This window comes from Podarcis vaucheri, assembly GCF_965113315.1.
Source record: "Podarcis vaucheri genome assembly, chromosome: 13".
Lineage (NCBI taxonomy): Eukaryota > Metazoa > Chordata > Lepidosauria > Squamata > Lacertidae > Podarcis > Podarcis vaucheri.
Window position 1 is genome coordinate 49,343,940 of NC_138751.1, and position 19,614 is coordinate 49,363,553.

The 19,614-nt window shown below is 45.5% G+C and overlaps 1 protein-coding gene across 1 annotated transcript; it reads right to left on the reverse strand.

Annotated features, from left to right (window-relative positions):
* Nucleotides 1–1,511: 1,511 nt before the first annotated feature.
* LOC309516318 (uncharacterized protein) lies at nt 1,512–17,940 on the reverse strand. Its single transcript, XM_082195127.1, has 8 exons — nt 17,864–17,940; nt 12,627–12,689; nt 10,209–10,259; nt 9,281–9,319; nt 8,824–8,847; nt 7,855–7,941; nt 2,727–3,511; nt 1,512–2,358 (listed from the first exon to the last, which is right to left on the reverse strand). The coding sequence occupies exons 1-7, from the start codon at nt 17,870–17,872 to the stop codon at nt 3,164–3,166; spliced, it is 621 nt and encodes a 206-aa protein (XP_082051253.1). The 5' UTR covers nt 17,873–17,940; the 3' UTR covers nt 1,512–2,358; nt 2,727–3,163.
* Between the last annotated feature and the right edge of the window lie 1,674 nt (nt 17,941–19,614).

The following is a 19,614-nucleotide window of genomic DNA, read 5'->3' on the forward strand; positions in this document are numbered from 1 at the left end:
AACGCAGCTATTTCATCATCAGCATCATCAAACCTTTTATTGGCATCACATACAAACATCCAAAAACAAATCAATACAGAATTACCACTTCCCCAGTGGCACAAAACATTTGCTAAAAGAAAGGAGACAGAGCAGTCTATCGTCACATCGCTTGGTCTCCAGGGAGATCAGACGTCGGCAGTGTATTTCGACGACAAAAAACCAAATAGAGCTATTTAGCCACTAACTTGGTGAGCTCCTGATCATTCCCCAGTAAAATGTATGACCTCCGACTCTGGTTTCCATTTGGGGATACAGAGTTGATCTAGAAATTGCTGATGGAGATCAGCATATAGTTTACAATTGAGAACCATATGTGTAAGGCTTTCCACCCGGTGGTCTTCACATGGGCAAGTTCTTTCTCCTTCCACCCTGCCTGAGAACCTTGCCCAAAGGAGGTTGGATGGATTTGAATTAAACCTGGCCAGCGAAAACGCCCTTCTTTCTTGAGTAGCAGAAATTCAAGGTAATTGTGGTTAGTTTCACGTGCCCAAGAAAGTTGAAAATAAAGAGGGGAGCATGTTTTCTCTGCTGCTACTGTAAGTTCCTGGCGTTCAATATCCCACAACCTAGTTTTTATTATAGCCTTGGCAGATGGTAGGGACATCGATCGCAAAAAGTCCACTGATAGCCCAAGTTGCTGTACCTTCTTGTTAAACTATTGCAGCCCTGGGGAAAGAAAGGGATCTAACAAAACTTCACTGAGGAGAGGATCTTTATCTGATGTAAGGCAGATGTTTAACCAGCATAGGAGAAATCTTGCCCAGGCAACAGTCTCTACGTTGTGTTGACCTCCCTTTAGACATAAGGCTGCATAGGGTACACAGTGGGGGACAGTAAAAATCTTGAAGAGGAAAGCTGCCTGCACTCGTTCAACCAGATGGGTAAACCCTGGCGGCCAGGCTGGAATACCATAGAGCAATTGAGCTATAATTTTGGCGTCGAAGACCTTAAGGGCAGAAGGGATATGCGAATTACCTCGTTATGAAAAAACGCATTATGGCCTGCATAGACATCTTACTGACATTCACCGAACGCAGCTATTTGACTTCACTCCGTTGTCTCTTGAGACAGGCACATGGCAATAACAGTTGGGGCAGAAGTCCTCAAAAGTGACAAGGCCACAAAACTGCTTCTGGTTTCTCTGCTGAAAAGCCTGTGCACTTTTAGAGGTCTTTGCCCTATCCAGTGAAACACCAATTACCTGATTTCCCCTTGTCAACAGGTAGATTACCGTATTTTTTGCTCTATAGGACGCACTTTTTCCCCTCCAAAAATTAAGGGGAACTGTGTGTGTGTCCTATGGAGCGAATGCAGGCTCATTGGCTTCAGCGAAAGCAACGCGAAGCCTCCAAAGCGCAGAGGGAGCGCTCCCTCCACGCTCCGGAGGCTACGCGTTGCTTTCGCTGAAGCCTGGAGAGCGAGAGGGGTCGCTGCACACCGACCCTTCTCACTCTCCAGGCTTCAGGTATAGCCGCCTGAAGCCTTTAGAGTGCAGCGAGACCTCGCACTGCGCTCCAAAGGCTTCGGGTTCCTTTCGCTGAAGCCGGGAGAGGAAGAATCTCTGGGAACTTGCGCTGCGCAGCACTCCCTCTAGCTATTCTCGCTTTTGGATGGCCCCGTGAAGCCTCCGCAGGGCATGGGGATGAAGGCTCCCCGTGCCCTGCGGAGGCTTCGCGCAAAGCTAGACCAGCTATCCCAGCGGCTATCCCAGAAGCCAGAACAGCAAGAGGCTATCCCAGAAGCCAGATCCCTCTTGCTATTATGGCTTCTGGGATTCAATTTTTTTTTCTTGTTTCCTCCCCCTCCAAACTAGGTGCGTCCTATCATCTGGTGCGTCCTATAGAGCGAAAAATACAGTAGTTATCATACCAAAACGAACAGAGCACTATTGCTTATTGTGGCAATAGTATAATAATGCACTCGAGTGTCTTTCACTTTTTTTATTTAGGAAAGATTGAAATTGCAAAACATCACCAATATGTCACCGTGACAGGACTGACCAGCGCAGGAATGAGGGATGAGATATCTGTGGCTTTTCAGATGGGCACTGTGCCACTTTTCAGATGGACTCCCAACTCCCTTTGGCTTCTGCCATGGTGTCAGGGATGATGGACATTGCCATGTAACAACAACTAGACGGCCCATCCTTGGCTAAATTAAATGCGTAGTTCCCCATTGGGATGTACTTAAGAGAGAGAAAATAGGAATAAATGGAAATTATGAATGGGTGAGAAATCTTGCTGTCAAATCATACAGAGGACAGACAGGAGACAAGACTCACACATTTGCCCTGCTACTGTCATCATCATGTTTAGCCTGGAGAAGAGGAGGTTAAGGGGTGATATGATAGCCATGTTCAAATATATAAAAGGATGTCACATAGAGGAGGGAGAAAGGTTGTTTTCTGCTGCTCCAGAGAAGCGGACACGGAGCAATAGATCCAAACTATAAGAAAGAAGATTCTACCTAAACATTAGGAAGAACTTCCTGACAGTAAGAGCTGTTCGACAGTGGGATTTGCTGCCAAGGAGTGTGGTGGAGTCTCCTACTTTGGAGGTCTTTAAGCAGAGGCTTGACAACCATATGTCAGGAGTGCTCTGATGGTGTTTCCTGCTTGGCAGGGGGTTGGACTCGATGGCCCTTGTGGTCTCTTCCAACTCTATGATTCTATGATCACCTTGCACTTCCCTGTGTCAGGAGTCCCATGTTTTTCAATGAAACAACATAGTACCAAGGACAGAACTCCTTTTCCTGATAACCCCAGCTCCCAGCAAGTTTCTACCGGTTAAGCTGTGATCTTGCGCTCCAAACTGTGAACAATGCCTCTTTCAGAAGCCTGATGGGTGGCTGAGTAAGAAGGAATAATGGTTAATGGCAGAATTTCATTGCTTGCATAGTTCTATTACTGAGAGAATTGGAATAAACAATGCAAATTTTCTCAAGTTGCATGCGTAAGCGTCATTTGAACCTGATAAATGGGCTTGCGCCGTTCCCTCCACATTTTCTCTGGAATCGGCTGCAAGTCACACCAGAAATGTTCCTGGGTATTAGCTGTCTCTTCAGAACCAGGAGCCCAGTTATTTATGGGCTGTTTGCAGAACCAAGACGCCTGGATTTATGGTTAAGCATCCCCTCTGGGTTCTTTCGTGGTATGAGAGGTGGGACGTGTTGTACCTAGGCTGTCTAGAGGAGACTCACTCGTCGTAATCGCTGGGTAGTCCCTTCCTCGGGTCTCTGAATCGGGTCCCAAGGGCTTGGCGTGAGGGAATGCAGCAGGGATGCTACTAGGCCGGGGCAAGTAGCTTGGAGAGTGGATCTTCAGGAAAGTAAATGGTGATGTGGCTCCAAGGAGGTCTACTCTTACACCCGGCTTGATCGTGCTGGATGCTGGAACACTTGGCGCCTTCATTGCCAACATGTCTGTTTGCCTTCTGGGGATTTTTGCCATTGTGTGGAGCCGCTGGCTGGGCTGTGAAGAAAATGTAGGAACTGTGAACACGCTGGACTGAACCTTTTATGGTGAGAGTTGTCAAGCAATAGAAGCCAACTTACTCAAACCAACTGGCTCATCAAATCAAGAGTTTGCGTATTAGCAGTTGGATACAGCATGGTGCTGATAACATCCAAGGTTGCAGGTTCAAGCCTCACTGGGGAAAGTTACATATTCCTGCATTGCACGGGTTGGAAATAATAATAATAATAATAATAATAATAATAATAATAATAATAATAATAATAGTTTTTATTTATACCCCGCCCTCCCCAGGCAAGGCCAGGCTCAGGGCGGGTAACAAGCAATAATAAAAACAAGTTGAATGAATACAACTTAAAAACAAAATTAAAATACAACATTAAAATATTGAAACATTAAAATATTAAAATGTAGCCTCATCGCAGGAGGAAAAGAAAAAAGAAAGAGAGGGAGGGAGGGAGGGAATCAAACTGGCTCCAAGCCAAAGGCCAGGCGGAACAACTCTGTCTTACAGGCCCTGCGGAAAGAAATCAGATCCCACAGGGCCCTGGTCTCATGAGGCAGAGCGTTCCACCAGGCCGGGGCCAGTGTTGAAAAGGCCCTGGCTCTGGTTGAAGCTAATCTAACTTCCTTAGGGCCCGGGACCACTAGGGTGTTGCTATTTATGGACCTTGAGGCTCTCTGTGGGGCATACCGGGAGAGGTGATGATGATCCTCAGGGTCCCCCCAAACTCAACAATTCTATGATTCCATTATGCAACCTCAGTGCAAATGAGCTGAGGAAATGGAACTGTGAAATTGAAAAGTCTCCAGCACAAGTGTTGCCTCTGCCATGAACTCCCTTAGATGGTCTTAGGCAAGCTACTCATCTCTCAGCCTTAGGCTCCATTTGCAACAGGGGTGGTAATGTTGATCTGCCTTACAAATAGAATTGCCAAATATTGTAATACGGTGGTACTTCAGGTTAAGTACTTAATTCGTTCCGGAGGTCCGTTCTTAACCTGAAACTGTTCTTAACCTGAAGCACCACTTTAGCTAATGGGGCCTCCTGCTGCCGCTGGAGCACGATTTCTGTTCTCGTCCTGAAGCAAAGTTCTTAACCCGAGGTACTATTTCTGGGTTAGCGGAGTCTGTAACCTGAAGCGTATGTAACCCGAGGTACCACTGTATACGACTTAAAATCGTTGCTCATTGAAGGAGGGAAAAGCCATCTTTAATATATATCTTTAATTCTGCACGGCAATAAACACACCAGAAGTAAAATGGCCTCTTAAGTAAGACATTTAGCAGTCTCCCTGATTATTAAGTTTCCTTTAACCCTGCAGCCCTTTGTCCACCCTTCTCATACACTGGGATTTGGGGCTGTTGGGACGAAAATGCTCTCTGCCTGTTCTGCTAAGGTATTCTGGAATACAGATAGAATCTAGCTATCCCAGCTTGCATACCCCGAGTATATTACACACTTCTCAGGTGTACAGCTAGCAGCAAAGGATAAAGATCTGCTCCAAAGCATCGCTGCTGCGGTTGGAAAGAATTCGTCGCTGAGTATTGTCACCTCAAGAGCTTTTCAGCACATTTTTAGTGCGTTATATTCAACCTAACTTCCCACAAGGTGGCACTGTGTTTCAGAGAATACGCTACAATTTTAAGAGCTGGGATTTTAAGAGCAGTACAGCCATACCTCGTTACGTTTGCTTCACATTGCGGCTTTTCAGGTTACGAACGCGGCAAACCTGGAATGGTTTACTTCCTGGTTCACCGCACGCGCAGAAGCAACCTGCGCTCTACTTACGGACTTTTCAGGATGTGAACAGCACCCCTAAACAGATCGCTTTCATAAGTAGAGGTACCACTGTACTTCTCGCTCCAGCACTGCCTTCAATACTGTTCTATTTTGTCCCCCAAATGCTTTTTATTAAATTTTCAAAAACAAATTTAAATAATACATAAACTCTTACATTCAACATTTTAGTATTTTCTTATTTACCCTGCGCTATATCGCGCTCAGACTTCCTTCCTTCCTTGCTTCGACTTTCATAAATTAACATCCACTCTTACAGATTCTTATTTACACTCCACCCACATCACAAGAATTACGTTAAACCTGCTAAAGTTTTTAAACTTCTACAATTATTCCATATATGCACTACAAATTTACTCCATTCTTCCCTTTGATACTGTTCTAAAACACACTGTGTGATTTGCGATTAGGCAAATGTCATCAGCAATTGCTGGATGCAGCACAACACTGAGAAGCTGTAGGCATTACAGATGCAGGAAAACAGCCCTCACCATGCTTATCTGCCTTGTCTGAAATACTTTTTAAGTATCTTGTACCTACAGGACCAGGGACGTGGGTGGCGCTGTGGGTTAAACCACAGAGCCTAGGGCTTGCCGATCAGAAGGTCGGCGGTTCGAATCCCCGTGAGGGGTGAGCTCCCGTTGCTCGGTCCCTGCTCCTGCCAACCTAGCAGTTTGAAAGCATGTCAAAGTGCAAGTAGATAAATAGGTACCGATCTGGCGGGAAGGTAAATGGCGTTTCTGTGTGCTGCTCTGGTTCACCAGAAGCGGCTTAGTCATGCTGGCTACATGACCCGGAAGCTGTACGCCGGCTCCCTCGGCCAATAAATCGAGATGAGCACCGCAACCCCAGAGTCGGCCATGACTGGACCTAATGGTCAGGGGTCCCTTTACCTATGGGACCACCTCTCCTGGTATGCCCCACGGAGGACCTTATGTTCCACAAATAATAACATCTTGGAGGTCCCAAGCCTCAAGGAGATTAGACTGGCCTCGACCAGGGCCAGGGCCTTTTCGGCTGTGGCCCCGGCCTGGTGAAAGAACTTGCATGAAAATGGCCTCCCAATTTCTCTCACAGGCCCATATAAATTCAGCACAAACAGTTGGGCCTGGTGAGCATTGCAGGACCCCAACCCTAATCTGCGGGTTACCATCTGATTGGATTTTATTCTGATCCTGATCTGATTTTAGGATGTATTTTAATTGATTGCTCAATTTTATGCTAATGTGTTAATACATTTGATGTTAGCCGCTCTGAGCCCGATTTTGGCCAGGGATGGCGGGGTATAAATAAAAATTATTATTATTATTATTACTATGGACCTCTCAGCAGGGCTTGCTCCCAAGGCTTGCATGCTCCCCGCTGGGAAGATATTAAAAGTCTTACTTCGGATCTGCTCAAATACGCCTAGCCGTGTGTAACATTTGAATTTGGAACACATGACCCCCCCAAAAAAAAAAATTCCTGGGAAATTTAGTTTTCCCCTCACAGAACCCTTGACAAACTACAGTTCCCAGATTCTTGGTGGGGGAGTCAATACTGTAGCTTTACAGTGGTACCTCGAGTTAAGTACTTAATTCGTTCCGGAGGTCTGTTCTTAACCTGAAACTGTTCTTAACCTGAAGCACCACTTTAGCTAACAGGGCCTCCCGCTGCTGCCGCGCCGCCGGAGCACAATTTCTGTTCTCATCCTGAAGCAAAGTTCTTAACCCGAGGTACTATTTCTGGGTTAGCGGAGTCTGTAACCTGAAGCGTATGTAACCTGAGGTACCACTGTAAATGGATGGTGTGTATCCAGCCATTGTGTGCTCAAATTGCCTTTATCCCTTCACAGGGCAGCAATGGCTACTTTTTTGTTTTATATCCTGTGCATCGCATTATAAATCACAACACAGTTCTAAGCCCCGTTACGTCCTATTGGTGATTTTCAGTGTAGGTGAAATAATATATCAGGAGCCTTGTATTAAAATAAAATAAAAAGTCACCTGTTTAGGAATCTTACAGGCATAGTTACGAGAAGTGACTTAAAAACAGGAAGCTGGACCCAAATCTCTAATTGCTTGATTTTTCCCAACCAGACACGAGGGCAGCTGAGCAAATATTAAAACGGCGAGGTAGGGATGGATGTTGCTGTGAAACACACGGAGTATTCAGCAAAGTTTTACTCACAGAAGACCCACTGAAATCAGCAGAGATTGCTTAGTGATGTTCATTCGCTTCAGTGGGTCTACTTTGAGTAAAACTTAGTTGAATGCTGCCTCCGCAGGGGGCTGTTCTGGTGACAGGGACATTATTTTCTTATTTTCTTTTTTCTTTTTTTCCTTATTATTAAAGATTTTCGTGATTTACTTTCTGACACCCCCACCCTTCTCTCTTTCTAATTTCATCTTCCTCCTCACCCAGGAGGCTAGCAAGGGAGGGACAGATCCTGCTCAACGCATGACCCCTTTTTAAAGTAGGCCAAACAGCAACGTGCCACATTAAGCCCTTGGGTTGCCCATCCCTGGGCGAGACAAAAACAAGTTTACGGGTAAATTACCAGTCTCAGGAACGTGCAGCGACTTGCCCGGTAGCCTAGGCCACCGCTGCTGTCACTGCTGTCTGCAAAAGGCAGGCGAGATCCACTCTGTAGGGAAGAGACAGAGGAACAGAAAAGTCAGGATTCATGCCGCCTTCTCCTGATGGATCTGGCATGACGTCTAAAATCTGCAAAACAAGGTACTAGCCCTCATTTTCCCTCCCGTGAGTTTGGGAAAGAAACATCGGTGCTCTCCGATTGCTGCCCCGAGCAAGTGAGCAGTACCGTATTTTTTGCTCTATAAGACTTACCTTTTCCCTCCTAAAAAGTACAGTGGTGCCTCGCAAGACGAAAAGAATCCGTTCTGTGATTCTCTTTGTCTAGCGGTTTTTTCGTCTTGCGAAGCAAGCCCATTGACGGATTAGCGGATTAGCGCTATTAGCGGCTTTTAGTGGCTTATCAGCTTATCAGATCAGCTGATAAGCGGCTTAGCGGCTTAGCAAGGGGGGGAGGGAAAAAACCCCGCAGGAACTCGCAAGACATTTTCGTCTTGCGAAGCAAGCCCATAGGAAATTCGTTTTGCGAAGCACCTCCAAAACGGAAAACTCTTTCGTCTAGCGAGTTTTCCGTCTTGCGAGGCATTCGTCTTGCGGGGCACCACTGTAAGGGGGAATGTGTGTGCGTCTTATGGAGCGAATGCAGGCTGCGCAGCTATCCCAGAAGCCAGAACCTGAATCAAGAGGGATTGCTGCTTTCACTGCACAGCGAATCCCTCTTGCTGTTCTGGCTTCTGAGATTCAGAATATTTTTTTTCTTGTTTTCCTCCTCCAAAAACTAGGTGCGTCTTGTGGTCTGGTGCGTCTTATAGAGAGAAAAATATGGTATTTAATGAACATTGGCTTCAACTCTAAGATAGGAGCAAACTTTTAATTTTTAGGAAAGGTCTGGGCAGCTCTTCTGGGGGGAGTTTGGAGATTAGCAAACACTTACGCAAAGCTGCTGCGGCAGCATCACCTGTGGGAAAACAGAAGAAAGGGGAAACATAAAATAATGGTCAACCTTATTTCCCTTTTCTGTCCTGCTAATACTGCCTCCATTTTCGGTGTCTGCACCCTGAGGGGGTATTTGCACCTACCACTTCCTAAACAGACCGAAATGCTGCTTTATTTCCCTAGCGCCGCTTGTATTTTTGTGTGTGATTTATTATTTTATGTATTTATGCATCGTTTCCACACACACACCCCTCTCTCAGTGTGAAGGAGGTATAAGATATAACCAAAACAGTTAAAACCCAAACAGAAAACAGTAACTGGTAAAAGAGATGGGCAGGTTTATCGGTAAAACTGTTCTGTAGGGATGATCTGAGCAGTATCTCGGAATACATTGCAAAATTCCAATTTGCTTTCATTCCAAACTAGCAGCGATTGGTGTAAGAGATTCATTATACCTGCTGCGGGAAAGGTTTGTAGCTGTTGACTCTTGAGACCTGTTGAAGGGCAAGGAAAGAGAAGGTTATTTTCATATGTCCATGTTTAAACGGAGGTCTTTTGAGGGCCCTAGGTGCTGACATCAAAAAATCTATATATTTAGCTTTTATTTATTTCTTAAATTTGCATTCCCGCCCTTCATCCGAAGACATCAGGGCAGTTCGCAGCAGAAAAATGCAAGATAAAAATAAGGAGTCGAAGAATGACTGGGGGGTGGAGCTTGCATGCCTTGTGCCGATCAAATTGACCGCGTTGCCTGGGGATTCGCCTTTGCTCAGCGCTTCCCAGCGGAGAGATGACAGTGGTTTCCCTTGCTGCATCCCCTTTGCCAGGTTGCTGCGCTGTGGGAACCACTGCTTGAGGCTTTGTTTGGCTGCTGACTGGGCTTTCTGCCTTTGGCTCGGAGGGGCTCAGAAGTTGAACATAACTGTTTCCGGAAAACTCCTTATTTTGGCTGCTGATCCCTTATTTTTGAGGCCGCTGGTCCCTTATTTTCAAATCTGCAAGTTGACAGCTATGGACAATAGTCTGGCCAGTATGGGAGGCGGAAAAAGCTTGAATGGATCAAAGAAAGATAAAATCTTTGCTATGCAGTTTATCTTATGCATAATTAGGATATTATAAGAGGCGCTATTTCCCTTGATGAAGTGTAATTATACTTGAAACATGTTTCACAACATCTCTTTTGATGTTGACCTCCACGTTTCGTTAAGGGAGTTAAAGTGCATATTCATTAATGTTAATTAAAAGTTAATTTAATTGTGAATTAAAATTTAATTTTAATGTATTTAATTGCTCAATCAATTAATTTTAATTAAAATTTCAATTCTAATTAAAGTGCATATTAATTTTAAGACAACAGCAGCTGCTGCTGAACTTTGCACTTACCAGTTTTGCATAGTGAGCCCCGTGGTTTGAAACGGGATAGGTTGCCACAATCTGCCCAAGAAATAGAAACAGAATATATGCAAGATGTCAATATGTGGTGATCATTAGGGACAGTGCTATTTTTCTAGAAAAAAGAGGGGCCAGAATAGAGTTCCAGCTGGAAAAAAGCTCTGATTAGGGGCATTTATCCTGCCCAAGGGATTTTGGAATATCTTATGCACCTGGAAAGAGATGGCTGAGCCTTTTTTTTTACCAATTAAATGTAAGGAGATAAGGCTCTTTGATGCGTCTTTTAATCCATTTAATCTGGATCTACCCTTTTTCAGAGAAGTTCAGTAAGCAAAAACAAAAAACCTGTAGCTAATTTTTCATTTCCAAAGGAAGACCCCTTTCTTTGCAGATACAGTCATACTTTGAAAGTCAAACAGAATCCTGTTAAACTTCCAAAATGTTTGGAAACCCAAACACAGCTTCTGATTGGCTGAAGGAAGCTCCTGCAGCCAATCGGAAGCTGCGGAAGGCCGGTCAGACGTTCGGCTTCTGAAAATCGTTCGAAAACTGGAACACTGATATCCGGGTTTCGATCATTCAGGAGCCAATTTGTTCAGGAGCCAAGGCGTTTGAGATCCGAGGTGTGACTGTATACATTATCATCTTATTAATAATCTTATTAATCATCTAATTAATAACAGCGTAGCCTGCTGTTCCTGTTAAGGACTTTTAACGATTTCCTACCAACACCGGCCCTACCATTAGACAGTGTGAAGCAGAACCCACAGTCAGTAAATGCTGGAGGAGGTGGGCACATGTACCTTGTGGCCTGCCCTGCACCCCCTAAGTGAGTCTGCTGCCCTCAGGAAGATGCTGTCCTGTTGTCAAGAGGACAATAAAATAATCAGTGAGGTTTATTGACAGGTCGATTAAAAAAAATCAGTATGGCGTGAGCAAATTTTTATTCTGAAAGTGAGGCTCGGAGAAAAAAAGTTTCAGCACCACTGGCATAACGTCCAATCACCCATCTCAGAGTCCTACTTGCAAGTAACCATGCTACAGGCTTTGAACTGAAGCATCTCCAGCCCTTGCTCCAATGCTTGATAAGTAAAGGTAAAGGACTCCTGGATGGTTAAGTCCTGTCAAAAGCAACTATGGGGTTGCGGCGCTCATCTCGCTCTCAGGCCGAGGGAGCTGCTGTTTGTCCACAGACAGCTTTCCGGGTCATGTGGCCAGCAGGACTAAACCGCTTCTGGCGCAACGGAACACCGTGACGGAAACCAGAGCGCATGGAAACGTCATTTGCCTTCCCGCCACAGCGGTACCTATTTATCTACTTGCACTGGTGTGCTTTCGAACTGCTGGGTTGGCAGCAGCAGGGACAGAGCAACGGGAGCTCACCCCGTCGCGGGGATTCGAACAACCAACCTTCCGATCGACAAGCATAAGAGGCTCAATGGTTTACCAGCAATCAGCAAACTTTTTCAGCAGGGGGCCGGTCCATTGTCCCTCAGACCTTGTGGGGGGCCGGACTATATTTTGGAAAGGAAAAAAATGAATGCATTCCTATGCCCCACAAAAAAACCCTTTTAAATAAAAGGACACATTCTACTCATGTAAAAATACACTGATTCCTGGACTGTCCGTGGGCCGTATTTAAAAGATATTTATTAAGGTTTTTAACAGTAAATCACCGAACACATAAAATACCATCACCAAGATAATACAAACAAACAAAGAAAGAAAAAAACAGAAGAGTTAACACAGAATAGAAAAAAAAATACAACAAAAATCAAATGTCCAAAAACCATATTTCCATAACCTTTCAGACTTCCTCACATCTCCCTTTCATGTATTCCCGATTATAAAATTATGAGCAGCAATTTATCACCTTATTTCAACTCTTATTTTGTAATTTTCAAATATTATATCTCCAGCTTTAGATATTTTTATCAAATACTTAAATAATTAATTTAGACATAATATTAATCCAAATTTCAACTTTGTTCTTAAACATCACTTATTCTCATATTTCTTTCAGCTAATTTGCTGGTGCCATGTTGTTTTCTAACCTGCATCTTCTTAACATTCATTAATTTTACAGTATTTCTGTAGATAGTCTTTAAACTTTTTCCAGTCCTCTTCCACTGTCTCTTCTCCCAGGTCTCGGGGGCCGTATTTAGAAGGCGATTGGTCCAGATCCGGCCCCCGGGCCTTAGTTTGCCGACCCAAAGTTTAGACCACAGTGCCACCCACTTCCTCTTGCTTGATCATTAGGACATATAGGAATCGCAGAGGAAGCTGCCACATAGCTCAGGTATTGTCTACACACTGACTAATAGCAGCTCTCCCGGGTTCTGACTGGGCAGGTGTCTCTCCAAGCCCTAACCAGAGATGCTGAGGAATGAAGCACTGGGGAATACTTACCGCAGGAGAAAGAATAATTCCAATTAGAAAATGCAGGTCCGCGTTCTTCATCATTGCGAGGAGCTGTCAACGAAAGAGCAAAGCGGCATTTTGCTATTTTATTGGCTCCCAGTACGTTTCCGATCACAATTCAAAGTGTTGGTGCTGACCTTTAAAGCCCTAAACAGCCTCAGTCCAGTATACCTGAAGGAGAGTCTCCACCCCCATCGTTCTACTCGGACACTGAGGTCCAGCGCCGAGGGCCTTCTGGTGGTTCCCTCGCTGCGAGAAGTGGGGTTACAGGAAACCAGACAGAGGGCCTTCTCGGTAGTGGCCCCTGCCCTGTGGAACACCCTCCCAGCAGATGTGAAGGCAATAAACAACTACAGTCATACCTCAGGTTAAATGCACTTCAGGTTGAGCGTTTTCAGGTTATGCTCTGCGGCGACCCAGAAGTAACAGAGTGCGTTACTTCTGGGTTTGGCCACTCACACAAACACTCGATGACGTCACGCGCATGCGCAGAAGCGGCGAATCTCGACCCGCAGACGCAGGTTGCATTTGTTTCAGGATGTGAACAGGGCTCCGGAATGGATCCCGTTCGCATCCAGAGGTACAACTGTATTTTACTTTTAAAAGACAACTGAAGGCAGCCCTGTTTAGGGAACTTTTTAATGTCTGATGCTGTATTGTTTTTAAGATTCGGTTGGAAGCCGCCCAGTGGCTGGGGAATAATGTGCAAATTATTATAAATTTTATACCGAAGAAGCTGTTCATTGGGCTCAGGAATCTGGGTCTGCGGTTAGGGGGAGAGTTGAGCTCTTCCTGTTGCCCCCTGTTCAATATCACCAAGTGAAATATTTGTAGGAGGGGGGCATATGTGGGTGGCACACTTTCTACCTGGGAGAGTGTTATGTACTGAAGTTATCACCCTGGGACAGCAGGGGGATACTGTAGATAGTTTTCACTCAGGTCCACATATGCAAATAAGGGGATTGAAAGTGACGTTCAGTGATTGGATAGTTACAGAAAATGGTTACTGTTGCGTTGTACTAGAGCTCTATATAAGCAGGCTGGCTGAACTCTTCAGTTCAGTTCTGTTTTGGCCTGTGAATAAACAAGAGCTGTTTGAAGAATCGCTGTGTCGTCTGATATGTTCACCCACAACTTAACAGAGAGCATTCGGCTGTTTGCCCCTCCACAGACACACTTGCAGACAGAACTGATGTAGCCTATTTGTTAATTTTGTAACACAAGGAAATCTTAAACAAAAACTGATTTATTTATTTTTAAAAAGTGGTGTAGCCTGGCAATAATAGCTGTTTACTGTTCTTGTTCCTAGAAGGAACTTGGCACTTGGGGTTTTAAACCTACCAAAAACATCTATTTAATATTTGCCAGTGCTTGTAAACTTGCTTGCTTGTTGGACGGTTGAACCAGTCAGGCAAAGTGGTGGTTTTAACGGAGGGTTGAATGCTTTATGGGTAGAATAGCAAGGTATCGATACATGACTTAACTTCGCTGTGGGCCGACGTTGGGTAAACAATAATGTCTACTATATAATCATAATCAGACAGTTTTGCCTGAGTTAGCCACAAAAGAAGAGCAAATGCCTGTGGAGAAACCAGGAAATAGGACCTGAGAACCAGGGGAAAGATTCCTGGGTTCCCAGAAACTGGTATTCAAAAGTATTGCTGCCTTTGGCATTCCAGGAAGGAACTAATTTGTGCAATTTCTATACTTCTAACATACAATGCACCACCAAGTTTCTCAACATCACTCCCCTTTGTGGGTCACTTTACTAAGAGACATTTCCAACCATGTTTTTAGATGGAGCAGAATATGGGGCAGTACCCAAATCTTTAACCCTTTAATCTCCTGGCACAGATATTACCAATCTCTTGGTGAGAGTTCTGTTCACCCAGCAGCATTCTGACAGACGAAACCGTGCAAAAGAAACCCCTTTATTACAGTCGGGCTGCACAATAAATAAAGTTGGTGTCATGTTAGCAGTCAAGACCTCTCAGTACCAGCCCCCCTCCCCCAGGAAAACCACTAAATATAAGTACTTAATTTTTAAACCCCATGTTGTTTTGTGAATGTTACAGGAGGCAATAGGGACGCTGTGGGTTAAACCATGGAGCCATGCCGATCAGAAGGTCGGTGGTTCGAATCCCCGCAACGGGGTGAGCTCCCGTTGCTCGGTCCCTGCTCCTGCCAACCTAGCAGTTCAAAAGCACGTCAAAGTGCAAATAGATAAATAGGTACTGCTCCAGCGGGAAGGTAAACTGTGTTTCTGTGTGCTGCTCTGGTTCGCCAGAAGCGGCTTAGTCCTGCTGGCCACATGACCCGGAAGCTGTACGCCAGCTCCCTCGGCCAATAAAGCGAGATGAGCGCCGCAACCCCAGAGTCGGGCACGACTGGATCTAATGGTCAGGGGTCCCTTTACCTTTACAGGAGACAATGGAATCTAGGAGAGTGACTCTCTCTCTGTATTACAACTTTGATTCCCCCAACCCCTTTTACCACTGCAACTTTTGACAAATGCTTTGTCACATCTTGTTTAAAACATGATAGGTTCATGACCGAAGGCCGCATAAAATGGCTTTGGAGACTAAAACCAGATTATGGGTCACCTGCTGTCATTCCTATCCTAGGACCAAGCATCTTGATATGGTCAATAAAAGGTAAAGGATCCCTGACAGTTAAGTCCAGTCGCAGACAACTCTTGGGTTGTGGTGTTCATCTCGCTTTACAGGCCAAGGGAGCCGGCGTTTGTCTGCAGACAGTTTTTCCGGGTCATGTGGCCAGCATGACTAAGCCGCTTCTGGTGCAATGGAACATCGAAACTAGAGCAGCGCACGGAAACGCTGTTTGCCTTCCCGCCAGAGCGGTACCTATTTATCTACTTGCACTGGCGTGCTTTCAAACTGCTAGGTTGGCAGGAGCTGGGACTGAGCAATGGGAGCTCACTCTGTCGTGGGGATTCGACCTTCTGATCAGCAAGCCCAAGAGGCTCAGAGAGCCAGTGTGGTGTAGTGGTTAAGAGTGGTGGACTTGTAATCTGGTGAACTGGGTTCGCTTCCCCGCTCCTCCACATGCAGCTGCTGGGTGACCTTCTTTGAAGTCTGTCAGCCCCACTCACCTTGCAAAGTGTTTGTTGTGGGGGAGGAAGAGAAAGGAGATTGTGAGCCGCTTTGAGACTCCTTCGGGTAGTGATAAAGCGGGATATCAAATCCAAACTCTTCTTCTTCTTCAGTGGTTTAGAACACAGTGCCACCCCTGTCCCTAATATGGTCAAGAGATCTCCCCAATTGCCTGTGTTCACCATACCTGACAATGATGTACCCTGAGGTGTCAAGGGACTTCTGGAAATGTGGAATTAATTTATTCAGGGCAGGGGTCTTTCCCAACATGGAGCTACCCGTTCCGTCTGCAGAAAGTGAAGGTGAGCAGAAGCACTGCTGGCTGGAGGCCTGCCAGCCGTAGTCCATGGAAAACACCCAACTGGGGCATCCTGGATTCCATGCCAGCTGCACTTCCGTGACTTGAAGCATTGGGACCAATTGCTACACCAGCTCCAAGTTGGCACAGCCCAGAGCAGTCTTTTGCCTGTGAAATATACTCAGAGTCGCAAAGTGATTTCATGCTCTTTATTCAGCTCATAGTGGTGAGGAGGAATGAATGAATGTCCCCTCACAGTATCTGCTTTATATACATTATTTACACAATGGGCTGCGCATGATTGGCTAATTCCGGAATTCTACTGTAAGCCAATCAGGTTGTGGATTCACTTCTATCTGGAGCAGGATTGGGTGGTTCCTGCCAACCAATCATAGTACTGCATTATTCTAGGACCAATCAGACTGCTGCCTTTTGGATACTATTGTTCTAGGACCAATCAGACTTCTGCAGTTTGGATTGTATTCAACTCAGTACATAACAGCCTGCTTCTCCACCTTACTCCCTGGGAGGAACCAGATGTGACTGCGACTTTGCCGCCCCATCACGCTCCTGACCAGGGCTTGGATTGCGCAGTTGTTTTTCATTTTCTCACCCCGCCCATTTCACCAGAGAGACCCAAGGCGGCTAACAATCAGTAGTCAAAACAGATTAAAACAAGCATAACCTGTACCTAATTGGTTTTAGAGGTTTGGGTATTAAGACCGTGTCTGGACTGATTCTTGGCTGGGAGGTTTTTTTAATGTAACCTGCGCAGGGTGAAGGTTATAATATAAATGTTAAAAAGTAAAGGTAAAGGGAACCCTGACAGTTAAGTCCAGTCGCGAACGACTCTGGGGTTGTGGCGCTCATCTCGCTTTACTGGCCGAGGGAGCCGTTTGTCCGCAGACAGTTTTTCCGGGTCGTGTGGCCAGCATGACTAAGCCGCTTCTGGCAAAACCAGAGCAGCGCACGGAAACGCCGTTTACCTTCCCGCCGCTATTATTATAGATAATAAATGAAATGTTAAAAAATACAAAACCATACTAAACAATTTCCATATAAATCACAGCAAAATCTAAAATAAAGATACAAAAAAAGAAAAAAAAACCACCAACAGCAGCAAAATTCCCCTCCCAACAAAATTCATGCAAACAATTGATATAACACTATTAACATACAGTGGTACCTCAGGTTACATAAGTTTCAGGTTACAGACTCCACTAACCCAGAAATAGTGCTTCAGGTTAAGAACTTTGCTTCAGGATGAGAATAGAAATCGTGTTCCTGCGGTGCGGCGGCAGCAGGAGGCCCCATTAGCTAAATTGGTGTTTCAGGTTAAGAACAGTTTCAGGTTAAGTACACACCTCCGGAACGAATTAAGTACTTAACCTGAGGTACCACTGTACACACATAGAACCACAGAGCTGAACGGGACTGTGAGGGTCATGTAGTCCAACCCCCTTCAATGTAGGAATATTTTGTCTAACCTGGGGCTCAAACCCACAACCTTGAGATTAAGATTCTCATGCTCTACTAATTGAGCCACTCCAGTTTCACATCTTTGCCAGGAAACGAGGCAGTATCAAATGTTCAAGATCCAGATGTGTGTAGACAGAAATATAGAAGCTAAATCAGATCATCGGTCCATTTAGCTCCTTCTGGTCTGCGCTGACTGACATGTTAGAAACTTAGCTTTGAGTTCTGTAAGATGCAGTACTGGAGATAGAAAAGAGAGTCACAGACCTGCTACAAACACAAGGCTCTCTTTCTAGTGTGCAAGCAAAATCTAGTGCAATAACCGAATCTGTGCTTACCAAGTGCATCTCTTCCACGGACCCTCAGTAAGGCAGAACTCTCTTCCCAAAAACTGTCCTCAAACAGATCCACAACATGTTTTGGCCAAAACTCTTGAATTATATTGTTGTTGCACAGTTGCAGCTATTACTGTTGGGCGGGGGCAAGGGGGTGGGGGAACGGGACCCAGCCAATGCGAAGGGCACCTTTAAGCGCTTAAAAATAGCCAAACAACTACCCTAAGTCTAACCACAATATTCCTCATGTAAGGTAGTGTATAATTATCTCCCTGTTTGTTAGAGGTGCACTTTCTTATGTCTGCAGATCAGGATCAAACTGAAGCCCTTCTGAATGGTAGGGAAATCAACAAGGACTCAAAACATATGAAATCCTAGGCTGCTGTCCTAATGCAGACTCACCTGCTCATAGCTAGACTCCATGGCATAGCTGTCAACTTACAGATTTGAAAATAAGGGACCAGCAGCCAAAATAAGGGACCTGCAGCCTCACCTGTTTCAGGCACTCCAGTCTTCCTGTCCTCCTGCAGTCTGGTCAAACTCATGTTGGTAGCTCCGAGAACACTGTCCAACCAACTTTGTAACCAGAGGTTCAACTGAATAGAATCTGAATCACATGCACCACAAGGCCTATGCAGCCTCAACTTAAGATGCCTCCCCGGTCTTGCTTTGCACTGCAAAGTTTGCAGCAGCACGTGCAACAAAATGGCGTCCTCATTCAAAAAACCCCTCAGCTTGCATTAACTAGCCACACACAAGGCATGCAAGCTCCACCCCCCAGTCGTTCTTAGACTTCTTATTGGGTGAGCAACACAGCCAAGCAACACAGTTGGAGCCTCCCTCCTCCCTGGCCGGCAGAGAGGAGCTGCTTCCTTTGAAATTTAAGGGACATCATTTAAAGGACATCTATCAATAAGGGACAGCAGCGGGACATGGTGCTGGAATAAGGGACTGTCCCTTCAAATAAGGGACACCTGACAGCTATGACTCCATGGTTTGCTGCATAAAAAGGTGAATACTAATCTGAGTGCTCCTATTCAGCGTTCCAGTTTTCCTCTCGTTCTGTCCTCCAGGATATTCTAACGTTTTAGGAGCCATTATTATTTCCCAACTAGCACTTATTGTCTATGACTCCTGCGGGCTCACTCCCCATTGGCCTGGTCATGTTGCTTTTATTCCTGCTTTGCCTTTATGCCTCCTTTGGTTTTAAAACACCGTATTTTTTGCACTATAACACTCACTTTTTTTCCTCCTAGAAAGTAAGGGGAAATGTCTGTGCGTGTTATGGAGCGAATGCCTACGGATGGCGGCGGGATCTGCTGCAGTCGTGAGCAGAGGATCCATGGTTCCCCTTCCTTCCCTCCTCCATGGCTCACTTTGAAACAGCAAAGCAGGAGAAGAGCTGCTGAGTGGGGAGGAGAGAGGGACAGAGAGCCTGCTTGCTTTAAAGGAGCAAAGCAGGAGAGGAGAGGAGCCGCTTACCCGAGTCCGGAGCTGTTTTTTTCAGCGAGCCAGGGAGGAGGGAGAGAAGCAGAGCCTTTAAAGGAGCAAAGCGGGAGAGGAGAGGAGCCTTCTCCTCTTATACCCCTCTTCTGCATTATTAGCAGCATCCTTCTCCACCCACCCCATGCGTGTTCCTTGCCCCTTGAGTGCTTTTCCCTCCCTCCCCACTTAAAACGTGGTTACAAAGCACGGATCCACATGGATCCTCAGGATTTTTGCATTGGGCTACCCCAAACTCACCGTCAGATCAC

Bases quoted from the DNA above. Each gene is read 5' to 3' on its own strand.
- LOC309516318 (XM_082195127.1), bottom strand. The intron at 10,260-12,626 runs GTAAGTATTCCC...TTTCTTGGGCAG, and splicing joins GAATTATTCTTTCTCCTGCG to ATTGTGGCAACCTATCCCGT. The intron at 7,942-8,823 runs GTAAGTGTTTGC...TCTTCCCTACAG, and splicing joins TGCTGCCGCAGCAGCTTTGC to AGTGGATCTCGCCTGCCTTT.